Source organism: Convolutriloba macropyga, chromosome 3 (assembly GCF_964194025.1).
Source record: "Convolutriloba macropyga chromosome 3, txConMacr16.3, whole genome shotgun sequence".
NCBI classification, from domain to species: Eukaryota; Metazoa; Xenacoelomorpha; order Acoela; family Convolutidae; genus Convolutriloba; species Convolutriloba macropyga.
Genome location: NC_134470.1, coordinates 15,042,502 through 15,060,743, shown reverse-complemented (window position 1 = coordinate 15,060,743; position 18,242 = coordinate 15,042,502). Strand labels below are relative to the sequence as shown.

Below are 18,242 nucleotides of genomic sequence, written 5' to 3'. Positions count from 1 at the left end.
CCACCACCTACCAAACCCACCTCCCCCCCCCCCCACCCCACCAGCACCTACCCACACACCTGAACTGAAAAAAATTTTTAACGCTTTTTATGTTATATTGGTCTACTATTTTCGTTATTTCTAGTGTTTTTTTCTTTTCCATATTCTGATTTTGTCCAAGTTAGGGTAGAGATTATTTTGCACAACGATTCGAGTCGTTTCCGGTATTCTAGCGGCTATGTTTTTTGTTTCGTCGTCTGACGCTCTTTTTTCGTTTTATATTTGTCCACATAGCAAAGCTGAAAAAGTCAAATTTTTCTGAATTACTTCTTCCTCTCACTAACGGCATTTGCTCGCGTGACGTCATTTCTCACTCGCTTTAGCAAAAGTTTCTAGGTTATTTGCATGATTAGGTTTTGATCATACGTGACTTACCTCACTCAATAAAATGACTTTTGCACTTTAAAACTTGAAGGTTAATTTGAATTTGTTCAAGGTCAAAGGGAAAGGTCCCTAATAAGAGGCTTCTGTGGAATGATTTTAACAAGCTTTATTAATTTATCGCTGAATGTTTTTTACCTAGTTTTTTGAGCGGCGTCGATTTTTTTTTCAATTTAAATCTGTTTCTATCTTTATTATATGGCACGCGGGTCTATTCTTTCGCAGCTATTCCGGCAATCTGTCGAAAGGTCCCAAAGCTTCTGTGAAATGATTTTAACAAGCTTTATTAATTTATTGCTGAATGTTTTTTACCTAGTTTTTTGAGCGGCGTCGATTTTTTTTCAATTTAAATCTGTATCTGTTTCTATCTCTATTATATGGCACGCGCAGGTCTATTCTTTCGCAACTATTCCGGCAATCTGCCGGCTGTTTTTCTGTTGTTTGTCTCTTTTTCGTCCAACCAGACTGCTGCTAGTCTGCAAGTTAGTTGTTTTGTAGGTTTGGCAAGACAACTGAGTTTGAAGACATAAGTATGGGGAAGTTGTTTTGATAAGATTCGATACGTTTTTCGAATTAAGTTTGCTGAATTTTTTGTCATTTTCATTTTTCCTAAACTCAAGTCGTCAATTGAACATTTATTGTGCTTGATTTTGCATTCATGCTTACATTTTTGATTAAGCTTTGATTTGGAAGACATTGATGCTCAGAACCTCTAGCGAATCTGTTTTTCTGCTAATTTCCACTTTTCAATTTTTTTTCTCGAACATAGTTTGTAGCAATTATATTAGTCCTGATGTATTTATGCGTCTGGCACTTTCAACTTTTGTCCTGAAAAATGGGATAAACAGGTATCGTGCTGAGGGCGGTGAGATCTCTTAGAGCCTTCTGGCTTACTAGACTCGCTTCAATAGTATTCGCTTCACTGAATCTGTTTGGTGACGCATATATTCATAGTATGAATGTTGGGTCTTAGAGTTTGAACCCGCCGCCAAATTAAGTTAAAGATAGCCTCCTAAATGGTAGGTAGCTTTTGGCAAAACTCGTCAGTTGTTTGAGAGCTTTTCGACTGCCGTTAGGCGGTCATCTTTGTTCTTTTGCCTGTTACATGTCAAGCAGGTTTTTTCATTCATAAGAAGTTTTCTGTTCCGGTTCTCTTACATTCCTCATCAAAAAATTTGGTGTTTAACGCTTTGATCCCGAAAGTATCTACAATTTAAATGCACACCAATAAACAAAGGTTGCACACCAATAACTTAAATGCACACCAATAACTTAATGCACACCATTAAGTTATGCATATAATTTTACTTCATGAACTAATATTAAGCTGACTACAACATAGTTTGAGACAAACTATTTATTTTGAAATAAATTTTTGGTAAAATCATCGTTTTTATCAATAATAAACAAAACATTCAGAAAAATAACACATAGATTATGTTTGTTAATTGTTTCTAGATTATTTTTTACAATTGTTTCGATATTTATTCGGGACTATTTTGTCTGCTTTTATTGGGCTATTTGTCTGGAACTGTTTTGTCCGAACACGTTGAAAGCTGGTGAAATGTTTTTTGCTCTCAAACAAAGTTTATAGCAATTATTTTAGTCCTGTCGGTCTTTTTTGCAATTTTTCGTCTGATGCTTTTGACTTTTCGTCCTCAAAAAAGGATACAGTTTGCGCCCAAATTTTTCAGCCTCAAGGGTAAAAAACCTCCGCAAGGGTTCGATAATAAGTTACTAAAAAATTTTGTTGGCCTTGGATGAATTTTCAAATTTTTGATATCACAAGTTGTAGCATTTTTTTTCGTAAAACTTGCAGTTTTTATGTTTTGAATTTTTTTGCTATCTCTAGCCTCAAGATCCAAGGAAATTCCTCTTGGGTTTGATAATATGTTACTCCATTGTTTATAGATGTAATTGAATGTTTTTTAAGATTTAATATCACGAATTTGAGCAACTTTAAAATATTTGAAAATTTTCATGTTTTTGACTTTTTCCGGCACCAGGGGCCCTGGGACCTCCTCCAAGGTTTGATAATAAGCTGCTGCATAGTTTCTAGAGTTAATGGAATGGTGATCAATATTTTTTATGACTCCAGTCAAAAAATATTTAAATTTAATTGGTTATTTAGATATTAATATCTTGAATTTTAGCAAGATTTTGTTGAAATTTGCAATTGTTTCGAAGATTGTTCAGTCTGAGATCTCTTAGAGCCTTCTGGCTTACTATACTAGCTTCACTAGTATTCGCTTCACTGAATCGGTTTGGTGACACATATATTCATAGTATGAATGTTGGGTCTTAGAGTTTGAACCCGCCGCCAAATTAAGTTAAAGATAGCCTCCTAAATGGTAGGTAGCTTTTGGCAAACTCGTCAGTTGTTCGAGAGCTTTTCGACCGCCGTTAGGCGGTCATCTTTGTGCTTTTGTCTGCCTCTGCTTGGCCGTTATATGTCAAGCAGGTTTGTTCATTCATAAGAAGTTTTCTGTTCCGGTTCTCTTACATTCCTCATCAAAAAATTTGGTATTAAACACTTTGATCCCGAAAGTATCTACAATTTAAATGCACACCAATAAACAAATGAACCACTTAAGTTATGCATATAATTTTACTTCATGAACTAATATTAAGCTGACTACAACATAGTTTAAGACAAATTATTTATTTTGAAATAAATTTTTGGTATTATCATCGTTTTTATCAATAATAAACAAAACATTCAGAAAAATAACTCATAGATTATGTTTGTTAATTGTTTCTAGATTATTTTTTACAATTTTTTTGATATTTGTTCGGGACTGTTTTGTCTGGGACTCTTTTGTCCGAACACGTTGAAAGCTGGTGAAATGTTTTTAATTGCTCTCAAACGAAGTTTGTGACAATTTTTTTTGTCCTGTCGGTCTTTTTTGCAATTTTTCGTCTGATGCTTTTGACTTTTCGTCCTCAAAAAAGGATTAACAGTTTGCTCCCAAATTTTTTCAGCCTCAAGGGTCAAAAAAACTTCCGCTAGGATTCGGATAATAATTGCTGGAAAATTTTTGTTGACCTAGGATAAATTTTCAATTGTTTGATATCACAAGTTGTATGGATTTTTTTTTCGTAAAACTCGCAGTTTTTATTTTTTGAATTTTTTTGGTATCTCTAGCCTCAAGATCCAAGGAACTTCTTCTAGGGTTTGATAATATGTTACTCCATTGTTTTATAGATGTAATGGAATGTTTTTCAAGATTTAATATCACGAATTTAAGCAACTTTAAAATATTTGCAAATTTTCATGTTTTTGATTTTTTCCGGCCGCAGGGGCCTTGGACCTCCTCCAAGGTTTGATAATAAGCTGCTGCACAGTTTCTGGAGTTAATGGAATGGTGATCAATATTTTTTATGACTCCAGTCAAAAAATATTTAAATTTAATTGGTTATTTAGATATTAATATCTTGAATTTTAGCAAGATTTTGTTGAAATTTGCAATTGTTTTGAAGATTGTTCAGTATGAGATCTCTTAGAGCCTTCTGGCTTACTATACTAGCTTCACTAGTATTCGCTTCACTGAATCGGTTTGGTGACACATATATTCAACAGTTTGCTCCCAAATTTTTTCAGCCTCAAGGGTCAAAAAAACTTCCGCTAGGATTCGGATAATAATTGCTGGAAAATTTTTGTTGACCTAGGATAAATTTTCAATTGTTTGATATCACAAGTTGTATGGATTTTTTTCGTAAAACTCGCAGTTTTTATTTTTTGAATTTTTTTGGTATCTCTAGCCTCAAGATCCAAGGAACTTCTTCTAGGGTTTGATAATATGTTACTCCATTGTTTGTAGATGTAATGGAATGTTTTTCAAGATTTAATATCACGAATTTAAGCAACTTTAAAATATTTGCAAATTTTCATGTTTTTGATTTTTTCCGGCCGCAGGGGCCTTGGACCTCCTCCAAGGTTTGATAATAAGCTGCTGCACAGTTTCTGGAGTTAATGGAATGGTGATCAATATTTTTTATGACTCCAGTCAATTTTTTTCCAAATTTAAATGGTTATTTAGATATTAATATCTTGTATTATAGCAAGATCTTGTTGAAATTTGCAATTGTTTCGTAGATTGTTCAGTATTTTTTGTCCTTTTCTGAATTTAACGACCATTACTGGCAAACGAAACTTTTCAAGTCTCGGAGAGGGGTTACTTGACAGAACTTTTGAGACACAAAAGGTTTTGTGAACTTCATTTACTTTTTTTAAATTTTGCCCTTTACAGTTTATTAAGATTTATTTACTAACAAGGCTAGAAAACTAGGAGTTGCACTGTCGAATCCCATCTTCGAAAACACTCCAGTCTCTCTTGCTCTCTCTCGGGTAGGGTTTCTTTCCTTCTCTTTCTCTTTCACGTTTTATCTCTCTCTCTCTCTCAATCTCTCTCTGTTTGCTGACGCCGCACTTCAGCTGCTGTTATGTGGCGTAATGTCATCATCTCTGATCCTCTTTAACAATGTGTTATATTTGAAATGTTTTTTATCATAAATGACTTAACAGACACTTTTTAGGAAATCATTGTTAATTGCTCTCAAAAGAAATTTGTAGCAAATATATAGTAATCCTGTTTGTCTTTTTTATGTATTTTTTCGCTTGGCCGATTTTTGGTCTGAGCCATTTGACTGTCGTCTTCAGAAACGGGATAAAGAGGTAGCGCCCAGTTTGCATGAAGTTCTCTTAGAGCCGTAGAGCCCACTAGTCTTCAAGTATGCGATTAACAGAAACTGTTTTGGAGACTTATACTTATGGTGTGAAAGGCGGTTCTTAGAAATTGATCGCACAGGCTCGTCCACCCACCACCCCCACAGTCCCCCAATCCACTTTGGCACTCCCGCTGGGATGCACCCACGCTGCGCTCACCTTACGCCCCTTCAATTAATCTAAAGCTAGCCTCCCTAAACCGTGGCTAGCTACTGGTGAAGCCAACTGCTCGCCGGTCGTTTGAGAGCAATTTGCCTGATGTTAGTCGGTTGTTTTTTTCTTCAGTTTTTTTTACATTTTCGAAGTCCTGTCGGTCATTATTTCATCACTTCGATTATCAGTTTCCATTATTAAACAACGCCCAAACCAGTCTTTTCGCAGCTATTCTCGGTTTCTAGAATGCGAGTCGATTGCGGAGAATTAGACATATAAGACAACTTCCAGTGTTGGGTATAATGTACTGAACTAAAGATCTTTTGTCCCTATATTGATGAGTTTGCTTTGTCTGAAGGGATTTAACTTTTCAGGCTGAAGTAAGCAGTGAGAAGGAGAGCTCTCGTGGAATGAGGGAAGACGTTGCCAAGTTAGACCGCGATTTGATTGAAGCCAACGAGGGATTGAAGAAACATGCGGAAACGGAGCTGGCTCTCACCACCAAAGTTGAGGCACTGCAGTTCGAGATCACGATTAAGGACAACCTGGCCCAAGAACTAGAATCCAGGTAAAATGGGAATCAATGAAGCGATAATTAAGTTTGTACCAGAGAAGATCTTTTCGTAAGTTGAGACCAAGGTCTCAATGAACTGTTGAGTAATCGAACTATACTCCAACGATTGGATTTTAATGCTGGGTGATAAATTACATCGTTTAGGCAGTGTGATCTGAAACCGAGCATAGATATAAGTTTATACTGGTGATGTGAAGTTAGAACGGAAATTTACCTGTTGAATTCCTGGCATTTTTTCAGGTTTAGCTCGAGGGAAGTTTATTGTTCTCTTAAATTAAGTGTTTGTTGTCTGTTCATGTCATTGAGTGCTAATTTGTCAATTATGTTTCCTCGATATCCAATACTTATTCGTATGATATTTTAATTATGGACAAAGTTTGAAGGTGGTTCGTTCTCAACTTCACTTCACAAGCTTTGGTTACTTTACCTTAGGAATATAGCTCATTCAAATACACTCTATACACTTCCATTGCTTTGGGAGTTTTGCCCTTTTTATACCTTAGCTCTCCATAGTTCTAATCGTGTTTTTTAGAATAAAGAAATTGGAGCGGACATTGAAAGCTGCTAAGGAGAAGTTGAGGAAGGAGGAGCAGGACATGATGAGTGTTATGTCTATGGTGTCGCGAGGGGTGAACTCTCTCGTGGACGCGGCTGCCGGGGAGGGATCTCTAGGTAGACACAAGTCGGCACCAATGTCAACATCTACGTCTGATCCCAACGCATGGATGGCTGAAATCAAGGTCAGGTTAACAGGTTTATACTATATCTGTCGATGCTTCCAGCACTTTCTTAAAAAGCTACACGAAATTTTGAAAAGCGTCTAAAAGAAAACGTCAAGATGTCTTTTTTGTACCGTGTTTGCGTCTATCGGAACTTCGGTTCCTTCTTCTGTATAATATTAGCTAATTTTGTTGCAGTTAATCGAATGATGGCAGTTAGTTGAATCGATAAAAATTCAAATATGACATTTTTTCTAAATGTGTTGTAGTGGGTATTGGCTTTGATGGGGCTCGCAAGTGTTCATAGTGCCTGTAGCATTTACAAATAAGCAAATAAGAATAATTTAAAGTAAAGTTGATGTCAGCTATGGTCTCTTCCACATGATTGGGATTCAAAGTCTCTTTCGGTGACTTGAGTTGTTTGCAGGCTAAGATGTCGTGGCTGCAGACTGAAGTGTCCTCGTGGTACTCAAAGGAGAAAGATGTGCACCATCAGCTGAAAAGGACTCAGCAGGACATTCTCACTCTACTAAACAACTCCAACCAAGACAAAGAGTTCTTTCTTGAACAGTTGGAGAAACAGGGATCACAAATTAAACATATGGCATCCGAAAAGGAAGGTGAGTTGTCGAAATGTTTCTTTATTTCTTGTGGGTGAGACTGAAGCTACTGTGTTTAATTCTAGTTTGTAGTAGAGTATGAGCAAAGCGATGTATGTCGTGCTATAGTGATAGCGTCTGCAACCTGGGAGGGACTAGTCATTACATTATGTGAACCATTATAGAATGCGTAAAAACATCAATTATAGATTATCACTTTCTGCCAGCAGAAAATGAAACAATTTCCTGCATTTCAAATGCGCATTACTGCAGTTGAAATTTATTTATGGAGGACAACAATGGTATGATTATTTAGATGCTCGCCTGGGAAATGTTGACCAAGAATCCCGACTGCTAACCTTGCATCATAATGTGGAGGATCTATCAAATCGTCTGCAAATGGTAAGTGTTGATTGAATGGAATTTGTATAGCCTTGATACTAAATTAACCCTGTGATTGTTTTCAAGCTGCTTACTCGGACCCATTTCTCCCACTAACATCTCTTCAGAGTATATCTTTTACTTAACAGCAGTTTCCTCTTTTAGTTGGATAGCTCCTCTGGTGGTTATAGAAGATAAATTGTTGACAGGAAGTGTTTAAAAGTAATTGAGGAGTAAAGAGATCTGTATTGCGGTTGTCTTAAGTTTTTACTCGAAAAGAAATAATGGTACCCGTCGACTGCTTTTACTATGTTTGTTTGGGACTTTTCTTGACCGACTAAATTTTGCTGGGCATTTGCACTGCGTTCTCAAAATCAGTTACGTTTAGCAGTGCTACGTATTTGTCTATACGAGAGAGAGAAAACCGTCTTTTCTTGGAATAAGGATTAGTTCTAGAACATTTTGCTTGTTTTAGGCTTTTAATTGCTCTTGTTTGTTCATGACTTGAATTTTGACTTCTTTCTGTTCGAGCATTTACCTCCGTTTTTCATTGTTGACTTCTGTTTTTGAACATTGGACTTTAACAATAGTTTCGTTTGTAATGTATAGTAATAAGGAACTGCTGATAATGTTCAAGGTGAAGAGGTCATTTTGAGATTTTTTTGTTCCTATATAAGTCACCCCTAATTATCTAAACTACACCGCACAAACCCCCCCCCCCCCCCCACCACCTATCTACCCCACTGCCCCCGCAACCCCCCCCCAACTTACTCCCCCCCCACCTACCCCTACCCGCTCCCTTCACACTGACCTACCTACCCCCCCCCCCACCCTCGAGCAGCTGAACTCAATTGGCGTTAATTTAATACTAAAAGGCAAATGAAAAGTGCGCCGAAACTGGTGCCATTATTCAATTTAAACTTTAATAGTGGTATATGTTAACCTCTAATGTGGTTATTTGAAGCCCGCTATTGAGCTTCTTCGTCCCATATAGGCTCCCCCCCCCCCCGACTGAAGCAGGCTGCAATTGATTAGAGCTTCCACTATTCGTTCGAGAGCCATTCTTCCGACGTTTAGTCGATTATGTTTTTTTCTGCTGACCATTTGGTTTTTCCACCTCAAAAGAGGGATTAACAAAGAGAGCCCACATGGGATTAAGTCGCTGAGCAGTTCTCTTAGAAAGAGCTTTAATAGTCTCTAAATGTAAAGATCAATTCAGCTGCGATAAGACCATGGTGTGGGTGGCAATTTTTAGCAGTTGTTTTACAGCCTTACTAGTCTCTAAGTATTCGATTCACAAAATTGTCGAGGAGGCATAAATTCATGGTGTGGAAGGGGTAGGGTGGCTCTTCACTCTTGAGTCCCCCCACGGGACTCTCTACCCACACCCCACTCACAGGCACGCGCGCACACACACACACACAAAAACAAACGCAGACACCCCTTCTCCACCACGTCTATCATTCTCCACCCGTGGCCCCTTACGCTCAACGCCCCCCCCCCCCTACCCACCACGCTTAATTAAGCTTAAGCGAGACTCCCTAGGCCGCAGCTAGCGACGAACAAAGCCAACCGCTCGACCTTATTTCTTAAGGTTCTGATGGGTCTTTGGATGCTTCTTTGATTTTCCTTGTTTTTCATGAGATTTCAGCGTATCGTCAGATGTCCTCGCATGTCCATTTTGTTTGCTTCGAGTGCTTATGCTATTTTTGTTTTTTTTTCAATCAAAGCCAACCAGAGCACCCTTATTCGGGTTTGTGTCGATTTCTAATCGCTTCAATACGCCTTCTGCCATTTGCTGCTTTGTGGTTAATTGCTCTCAAACGCTTGTAGCATTATAATTGTCATGTGGTCTTTTTTGCATTTTTTTGCTAGACAATTTTTTTGTCTTACCTTTTCTCATTTTTGTCAAACACGAGATGAACATAAAACCGGGGGAGGGGGTATTTGAGTGGCTGAGTATATCTCTTAGAATCTGACGCGTTACTAGTCTCTTAGTATCATCATCGAAGCTTCTGAAGAGAAAATTTCATGGTGTGAAGGGTGGGTCTTCATCGTAGACATTGGCCCCGCTCAGCAGTCCCCCAAACACGCCCATCCACCCTCCTCCATGTGGCGATTTGGACCCCTCTCGTCCAGCCCCCTAACCCCATCGTTTTAACCCCCACCATCCTTTGCCCCCCCCCCCACCGAGCCCCAGCTGGTTACTGCCGAAGCTAAGCGCTCACCGGTCATTTCACCTTAAGCAAACTAAGGTTTAAGTTAAATTGAGTGTCCTCGAACTCAATTTAAGGCAATTATTCTGGTGGTGATTTTTGGTTTTCTGCAAAAATGTTCTGAGCGTTTTATCCTGCTGAATTTTTTTATCGCCTTTAACTTTTCGAGTGAGTTTTGACATTTATGTCCAATTTATGCGCTATCAAATTTTCTTTCAGATTTAAAGCTGAATTCACGGCAGTCTACCACTGAAAGTCTAATCAAAAGCGAACCGTAATTAGTTACTTTTTAATAGCCGCCCTCATCTTCTCAGCCGGCTATTATAGCGCTCCTATTTTTTTACAATTCAAAGAATTTGAATTGTATTGGGGCGCTGTCTTTTTTTTAAGATCTGTTCACACATTTTCATGATTTTTGAAGTCAAATTGGAGTGGTGATTTTGGTCACGCCGAAACAGGAAATGGAGCGAAAAAGCGAGTGGTTTTGCGGCGTGAAATTTTTTCGCTCTAATTTTAAAGTAGAGTGAGAATACGGTGTTTGAACAAAAATTCGCTTTATCGGTAGTGTTTTTTTGTTCACATGCGGCAATTTCACTTTGATTTTTACTGTTTTTTCGATTTTTTGGATCGGATTTTTTTCTAAATGGTTTTTCCAATCCATTCATAGTCCGTTCTAGGTCTGGTTTTCTGTTTAGTCAATGAAAATTCTTTGAATTGTACGTCAGGACTTGTCCTGCTATGTTTTTTTACTTCGTCGAATAAAAAAAAATGTTTCGCTTTACCTCATTTTGCCGCCTTTTCAACTTTTTGCATGAAATCTTTTTGACTTCTCTAGGCTAGTTTCTCTCTTCTCTCATTCTGCTAAAAGTGATTTTGAACATCAGTTGCTCAGCAAAGCAATTCAAAATGAACAGAGTCAGTATAAAAAATTGAAGTCAGAAATAGAAACGGGATAAACCCATAAAGCCCAATTTTAGATGCCCGCTATTTGAACGTCGTTCCTATAAGTATTAGTTACCTCTCTCTAATGCTTATTGTTATTGATAGTAGCCCCTGTAGCCTCTCTCTAAGAAACAGAAGTATGTTCAACTGCGAAATGCCATCAAAATAAATCGTTAAAAAATGTTTTTGTAGAAAAATCTTTTTTTTTTTCAATATCTTCTGTTATTTCAATCCCAATCATGCTTATTGGAATCAACGGCGGCTATTTTCCGGCAATCTGCCGGGTATGTTTTCACTCTAAATTTAAGTAGTGGTGTACATTAAGTTCTAATGACCCCTTACCTGCTTAAGCAGGCTGCAACTAAATCAAGTCCCCGATTGTCTTCCGAGAGCAATGCGTTTAGTTGGTTTGTGTTGGCAAGTTCTCTCGAAATTTTTTATGCGCATGCTTTCAATTCTTTTCCTTTCTGTTTAACTATAATTTCGAATATCATTTTCCGCTCCTTTTTCAAATTTAGTATACACTATTGGTTCTAGGCTGGTGCGAGGTAAATTGGTGCGTGTTTTGCTTAGAAATGCGGAAATTTTAATCAAGTTTTTGGAACTTTATTGTTTGACATATGATTGCCTCATTTTTTATTCCTGTTCAATGTGCTGCGGAGATATTTGTTATAAGTTTTTTACTTGCTTTCAAAAGAAGTTTGTGTCAATTTTATTAGTCCTGTGGTCTTGCTGGTCGTTTGAGAGCAGTTTGCCCGTTAGTCAGTTATGTTTTTCGCGTCTTTTTTCACCCCGTTTATCCAATTATTGTTTGTAAATCGAAATTCGTTCAATTTGAGCAAAAATATCTTTTTTGATGACAGTTCTTTGCTGTATGTTGTTTTTCATCTAAACAAGTGACTGATGCGTTCAAAATTTATCAGTTTTTTGTTTTGCATGATGTTTTCTTGTTATGGTGTAATTAATGGACGTACTTTAGGATTAAGAGGAAACTGTTCTCTTTTCATTTCTCTGAGATTAACCTATTTGTTTTCTCTATGTTTCTCTACTAGAGCAGTCAGTTACTGGAAGCGAGACTTAACATGATGCATTTACATAACTCTTCTGCAAGTAGCGCTGCTGGCAGCGGACAAAGTGACGCAATCTCTCTCACCTCTAGATCCAACTGTTCTTCTCGACTCTCTCCAAATCCTCAATTAGTTACCACTACAACCACTACTCTAGCTGTTTCTTCATCTCATAACAAAACTTCAACTATCTCTTCTCACACTAACAATACCTCTATTTCTACTTGCGATACCGAAAATAAATCAGTTTCTTCATCAATCGATAATCAGTTGTCATCAGCTAAAACTTCGCTGTCATCGGTTGCTGCCATTACAAAAACTGTGCCCAGTCAATTCGGCCCATCTTTGGCGTCTAAGCGCCAGGAAAGTTTGCAACATACCTCAAATTCTAATAATCAGAATTTTGCTATACCATCGGGTAATTTAGATACACGTGGCGATTTGTCATCAGCAAAATTGAAACGCATTGATAGCAATGAGGTAAATGAGGCAAATAATAATTTGTCTACAAAAACAGTGTCATTTGCTGTTGTTGAAGCCAATGCGCCATCTGATAACACACCAGCTCATCAAGAAGATCAAAAGTCATCATTTTCCATTGCCGATTCTTCCATATTTTACGTGCCTTTGTCATCATTGCGACCAAACTATGAACACAAATCTGCCCAAAATTTGTCTTCCAGTAATGCCAATATTGCTTTAGAGATTCAAACAGGTGCCGCTAAGAGTACTCGCCCTCAATTTAGTAAAACTCTGCCGAATCTGTTCAGTCTTGAAGAAAGTGACGAAGATATTGGAAAAGTATTTGACATTGACTGTGTGGCTAACATCCGACCACCTCAATCTGTTTCTTCTTCTTATAAGCCTTCCTCTTCATCCTCTCTTCTGTCTTTCATCACTAACAAACTGTCTTCACAAACATCCAACAACAAGGTACACTCTATTGATTTATCAGAACATTCAGTATTCTGGCTATGTTTTTCAGCTTTCAATGATCTTTAACGTACAGTACAATATTTTGATCAATAATCTATTTTCATCTAAAAGAGATCAAGATTACATGTGAAATGTTGCATGTTTTAAGTGTAGTTATTAGCAAGCGAATCGGGGTAACAAATTGATTAGTGACTAATAGTGACCTCTTATACTTTATTTAATAATAATAAATTGTTTTCAAGTAGGTTATGAGCATTACTGTAATTAACCAGGCTACAGCAAAACACCCAATTGCGAGGTCATCAAAAGGTCTTTACGGTCCTAGTCAAATAATATGAATTTGAATAAAGTAGATTTTTCTTTCAACATTTAATATTCCATTCATTGGTCAGTTTTGAGTTCAAATAAGCCGCCCATTAAAAACAAATTGACCGACTCTAGTGGGATTTGTTTTCATTGGAGTTGCAATACTATTTCTGTGAGGCTCACTGTTAAATTTATATTGTTTACAGGAGGCGGAGCGCGACGAGTTTGAAATGACATACAAAGCTCAGCGATCAGAGACCATGACTAATGGCGATTTGTACTATGTAAGTTACTTATTCTAACAATGTTTTTAGCTCTGGTTGTCGCATCCCAGCGTTGATCGAGTAATATTCAATTACAAGTGTATTACCTCTAAATTTCACGAACCAAGTTTAGTTAGATTGCTGAAATTGGTTATGATAGAGGAATGTACAGGAGGTAAGGCTCAGTGTACAAGCTCATTTTTTTTGAACTTAATGAATTGAAGTTAAATGTTGCACCTAAAAAGACTGGATTTATATACCTGAATTGCTGAAAATTTCTTTAGAAGAACTGAAATGTTGCACTAAAACAAACTTGCTGAAGCAAACGTTTTACAGTGTATGCCCTCGTCTGTTATGACCTCACAGTTAGTTTTGGTTTTCGGTTGACTAATGAGGTTCTGTTTAGCAGCCGACAAGTCGTTTCGTATCATCAATTGCGCGTGACAGTGGTCCAATGGCAGTGTACTCGGCCACAAGGGTGGATACTGAGCGTACCAATGGAGTAGCTACTGATTCAACAGTTACACCTGAACAATCGGTGAGCAGTTATTCAGTAACTGAGAATAATTGTTAGAGTTTTGAGAATAAACTGGGAATAAACTTTGCGTGTGTAGATAGAATAGGGGCCATGTGATATAATTTCATCATACCATTTTTCACACAAATTGAGTAACATTTAATATTAAAAGTAGGCTATGTGTTTCAGCTGCTGTAATCAGCTAATTTTATCCTTTAATCTTTTTTATAGCTGCGAAGCTATATTGCGGTGCTCTTGGTTTTGTTACAATTCAAAGAATTTGAATTGTATTGGGGTGCTGTCTTTTTACAACTCGAGGAGGAGTATTGGAGAAGTCCTTTTTTTAATCAATTTTATTGGAGTGATTTTTGAAGCGGGAAATGAAACGCGTGAAAAAATTTGGAGTGATTTTGGCAATGAACAAAAGTGAAGAGCGGAGCGAAAAGAGAGTGGTTTTTGTTCATACCGCTGTTTTTAAGAGAGCGAGAAATTGATGTGTGAAAAATGTTCTCTAAGCGAGCGAAATTTTTTTGTTCACGTGCGGCATTTTAAAGCTGTTTTTTTTATTTATTTTGGTTAAGAGGTTTGGTTATGATTTTGTTTTAATTTTAGGCTGGTTTCGGTAGTGGTTTGAAGGCTTCTGGAAATTAATATGAATTTTATGATAATTCGGAGGTCTTTAATGCATTTTGCTGATTTTCGGGCTAATTTTTGCGTTTTTTTGACGATTGTTTTGTTTTACTGGCTCAAATGGGTATTGAAGAAACGCCTTCTACTTGAGCATTTTTATTGTAACAATTGGTTGCAGTTTTGTGGGTAAGAATCATTCTTTGTTGAGAAATATGGCAAAAAAAATGGCGAAAATTGGAACTATTTTTCTTAATTTACAGTTTTTCGTTTTTTTTTGTTTTTAGCTAAGTTTCTTTGCCTATAATGAATTGCCTATTGTTTTGCGAGCATCTGGATACCCTATTGGCTGAAGGGATTTTTCCTTTGGATTTATATGTTTTTGAAATATTAAAAAAATTATTAACTTTTTTTCAGTTTTTCTGTGAAAGTTGATTTAAGAGTTAAGAGCTTTTTTTTCATAATTTTGGCCTAAAGTATTTTTTTTAAAAATTCACATAAGGCGGTTTTTGTAAGTACTAGTGGTTTTGATGAAGTTATTTTGGCAGAGATAGCTTTTTGGGATCTCAATTTATAACAATATTTGATCAGATTTTTTATCATATTTTAACAGATTTGATTTTATTGTTTTTACTTTTTGGTTTCATGACTTTGTTTCAAGATAATCATAATTTAATGAAGGCACGTTTTGTTTGATGAGTAGTTGGATGGCGTTTAAATGGGTTTTCACTTTGAGTCGTTTCCGGAATTCTTACGGCTATGTTTTTTTTTAAGATCTGTTCACACATTTTCATGATTTTTGAAGTCAAATTGGAGTAGTGATTTTGGTCACGCCGAAACAGGAGATGGAGCGAAAAAGCGAGTGGTTTTGCGGCATGAATTTTTTTCGCTCTAGTTTTAAAGTAGAGTGCGAAAAGGGTGTTTGAACAAAAGTTCGGTTTCTCGGTAGTGGTTTTTTGTTCACATGCGGCAATTTGACTCTGATTTTCTGTTTTTTCGATTTTTTGGATCGAATTTTTTTCTAATTGCTGTTCCCAATCCATTCATAGGTCATTCTAGGCCTAGTTTTTTGTTTGAACCAAATTTCCATTTGCTTTTGCTAGTGCATTTTTGTTCACATGCGACATTTTGGCTTTGATTTTCTGTTTTTTTTTCTTTCATTTTTTTATCTGATTTTTTTGGAAATGGTTTTCCCAATTCACTCATAGTCCGTTCTAGGTCTAGTTGTAGAGTCAATGAAAATTCTTTGAATTGTACCTCAGGACTTGTCCTGCTATGTTTTTTTGTTTCGTCGTCTGATGCTCTTTTTTCGTTTTACATTTGTTCTCAGCAAAGTGAAATTTTCTGAATGACTTCTTCCTCTCACTAATGGCATTTGCGCGCGTGACGTCATTTCTCACTCGCTTTAGCAAAAGTTTTTAGGTTATTTGCCTGATTAGATTTTGATCATACGTGACTTACCTCACTCAATAAAATGACTTTTGCACTTTAAAACTTAAGTTTAATTTGAATTTGTTTAAGGTCAAAGGAACTCGTATGTGCAGTAAAGGTCCCTAATAAGAGGTTTCTGTGGAATGAATTTTAACAAGCGTTATTAATTTATCGCTGAATGTTTTTTACATAGTTTTTTGAGCGGCGTCGATTTTTTTTTCAATTTAAATCTATCTGTTTCTATCTCTATTATATGGCACGCAGGTCTATTCTTTCGCGGCTATTCCGGCAATCTGCCGGCTATGTTTTAACGTTGATCCGGTTATTTAAGTTGCTTGAATGCTCCCGTTCTCGTAGAATGGCAGATTTTCCCCACGTAATCATGCAATTAATATTTTAGGTGTTTCATTATAACCAGCCATACTCGATGGATTTCTCAAGTGTACCATACCACCTGATAAACACTGCTGTGGGAACAGGAGTTAGCCAACAGACCCCGATAGTCTATCCACAAAGCAGTAGCACTCCCGCCCCTAACACTAACAATGGCAGATTGACTCATACACCACCCACAAAGTGAGTCTATTGGTCGTAAAATTTAAAATGTTCGTTGTTAGTCAGGAGTATGCAATCACCGGTATTTATATTCACTTTCTCAATTCGATTTTAGTGGAACGAGTTTTAATCGTTGAAATGATAATAGATATGATGATTAATCTTCCAAATGCTCAAAGGATGTGGCTCGACTAAACGGATGTTTCTGACTTATATTAAATTTCTAGCAATTGTTACCTTGCCTTCTCTCCCGTCCAACAAAGCTTGTTCATTATTAGTAACGATTAACCATCAGTTATGGATTGTCATATTCTACTATGTACCGGTCCAATTTGTAGCTGTTCTTTCCCGTGCCCTTTATACCCCCTCCCCTCAGTTTCCTTTGTGACACCTGGGTTTGAAAAATATAGGATCCCATTTTTTGAAACAGTTGATGTTTAGACACAACAGTGGCACTGCTTTTCGGACAGTAGGCGCACAAGGGGCTGTTGATTCTGTGGGAACTCTAACTTCGTTTCACCATTCAGCATCGGTTCCAGCAGCTGCTCTCAATACAAAGGCGCCCATGAGTATGACAGACGAGGAGTTCAGGGCTGCCTTCATTCCCAACACACCTCCCGTGGAGCCGTCGTTGCTACCAATGCAGGTAGTTTCTCCAGTGGTGTTTCTCCTCTTGTCATGTAGGCCAGTCGGCCCTATTCATTTTGTTCTCGGAATTTTGCCAATCCCCCTCCTCCTCAGCGTGGTAGGCTGGGTATGAAATTTTAATTCAGATCGAATTAGTAGGTTTGTGTAGACTTAGGAGGAACAGAATACATCTCCAAATCTTTTCATTGCTATTAAATGAATTGTTTTTGCGTGATATTCTGTAAGTTGTTGTCTGTGTTTCGATGACAAGGACTCAAGTGTTGGAATCATTTTTTGAACAGTTGACATTAAAGAGCAGCGCATTAAACTATAGAGATATTATACGAGGTGTTGGAAAGTCAAATTTCTCTTTTCGGTCAATTGTCAAAAAGATTTTGATGCGTCGACTCTGAAAATTCATTAAAACTTTTGATATCATGTCGCGTGAATTAACGTTGAGTCTTAAAAGGCAGTAAATGTTCCTAATTTAGTCTGATTCATTCAATTGGCTACTAAAGTGTTCTGTTTCGGTTTGTTTAGAAGTTGTCTAATGTTAGTTTGTATTCTTTCTCAGCACTAGTAACTTCAGGCAAGCACGTTCTCTATTTCACAACTAACTGGCTGCACAGTAACTCAAACTGATCTTTGTCTATCAATCAACTGATCTACATTTAAATCATACCTGTAAAATGATAATGCTTCTAATTGTAAATTGAGAGCTGGAAAACTCTGTGATCAAACTCCGTTTATATTGATATCTTTTTAGGACTTTTTTCGTGCCCAGACCACTCTCAATTTTTAGGGTCGGGAACCTAAATACCCCCAGTATCATTAGCTGGCTAGAATGGTGATTATAGAGAAAGTTCAGTTTGCTTTGATCTCATGCTACTTTTCACGTTTGGAAAAGACACACAGTGTTTTTGAATTTGTAAGCTCTTAGGTGCTTACTAACTCTAAGTGTTTCAATTTGCGATATATTAAAAATTCTAAAACTCAGATGGTGTGCAGTCTGACTGCTTTTGCTGTTTCAGGCCGAAAAAGAGTTCTTCACCAGATGAAATATATATGCGAGAGAAAACGTGGATTAAAATTTTACCAATAGTGCTGTCCAATTCACCATTGATTGTTTCACAGAAATTGATCAACTTCAATTGTATAAATTGTAAATTGAATTTCCACTCGT

The 18,242-nt window shown here is 37.1% G+C and overlaps 1 protein-coding gene across 13 annotated transcripts in view; it reads left to right on the top strand.

The window, feature by feature from the left end:
• The window catches only part of LOC142335983 (uncharacterized), a 174,243-nt gene extending 156,001 nt beyond the window's left edge, over nt 1-18,242 (top strand). For 6 of the 13 annotated variants that reach the window (XM_075384413.1, XM_075384411.1, XM_075384410.1 and 3 more), the window contains 10 exons: nt 5,674-5,867; nt 6,406-6,613; nt 7,020-7,212; nt 7,508-7,593; nt 11,783-12,730; nt 13,246-13,323; nt 13,709-13,840; nt 16,278-16,453; nt 16,874-17,078; nt 18,091-18,242. In XM_075384413.1, coding sequence (XP_075240528.1) covers nt 5,674-5,867; nt 6,406-6,613; nt 7,020-7,212; nt 7,508-7,593; nt 11,783-12,730; nt 13,246-13,323; nt 13,709-13,840; nt 16,278-16,453; nt 16,874-17,078; nt 18,091-18,117 — 2,247 coding nt within the window. In that variant the 3' untranslated portion in view covers nt 18,118-18,242. Of the gene's footprint in view, nt 1-5,673; nt 5,868-6,405; nt 6,614-7,019; nt 7,213-7,507; nt 7,594-11,782; nt 12,731-13,245; nt 13,324-13,708; nt 13,841-16,277; nt 16,454-16,873; nt 17,079-17,633; nt 17,649-18,090 lie in introns of all 13 variants that reach the window. The other 7 variants (XM_075384409.1, XM_075384415.1, XM_075384414.1 and 4 more) reach the window with 7 other exon arrangements.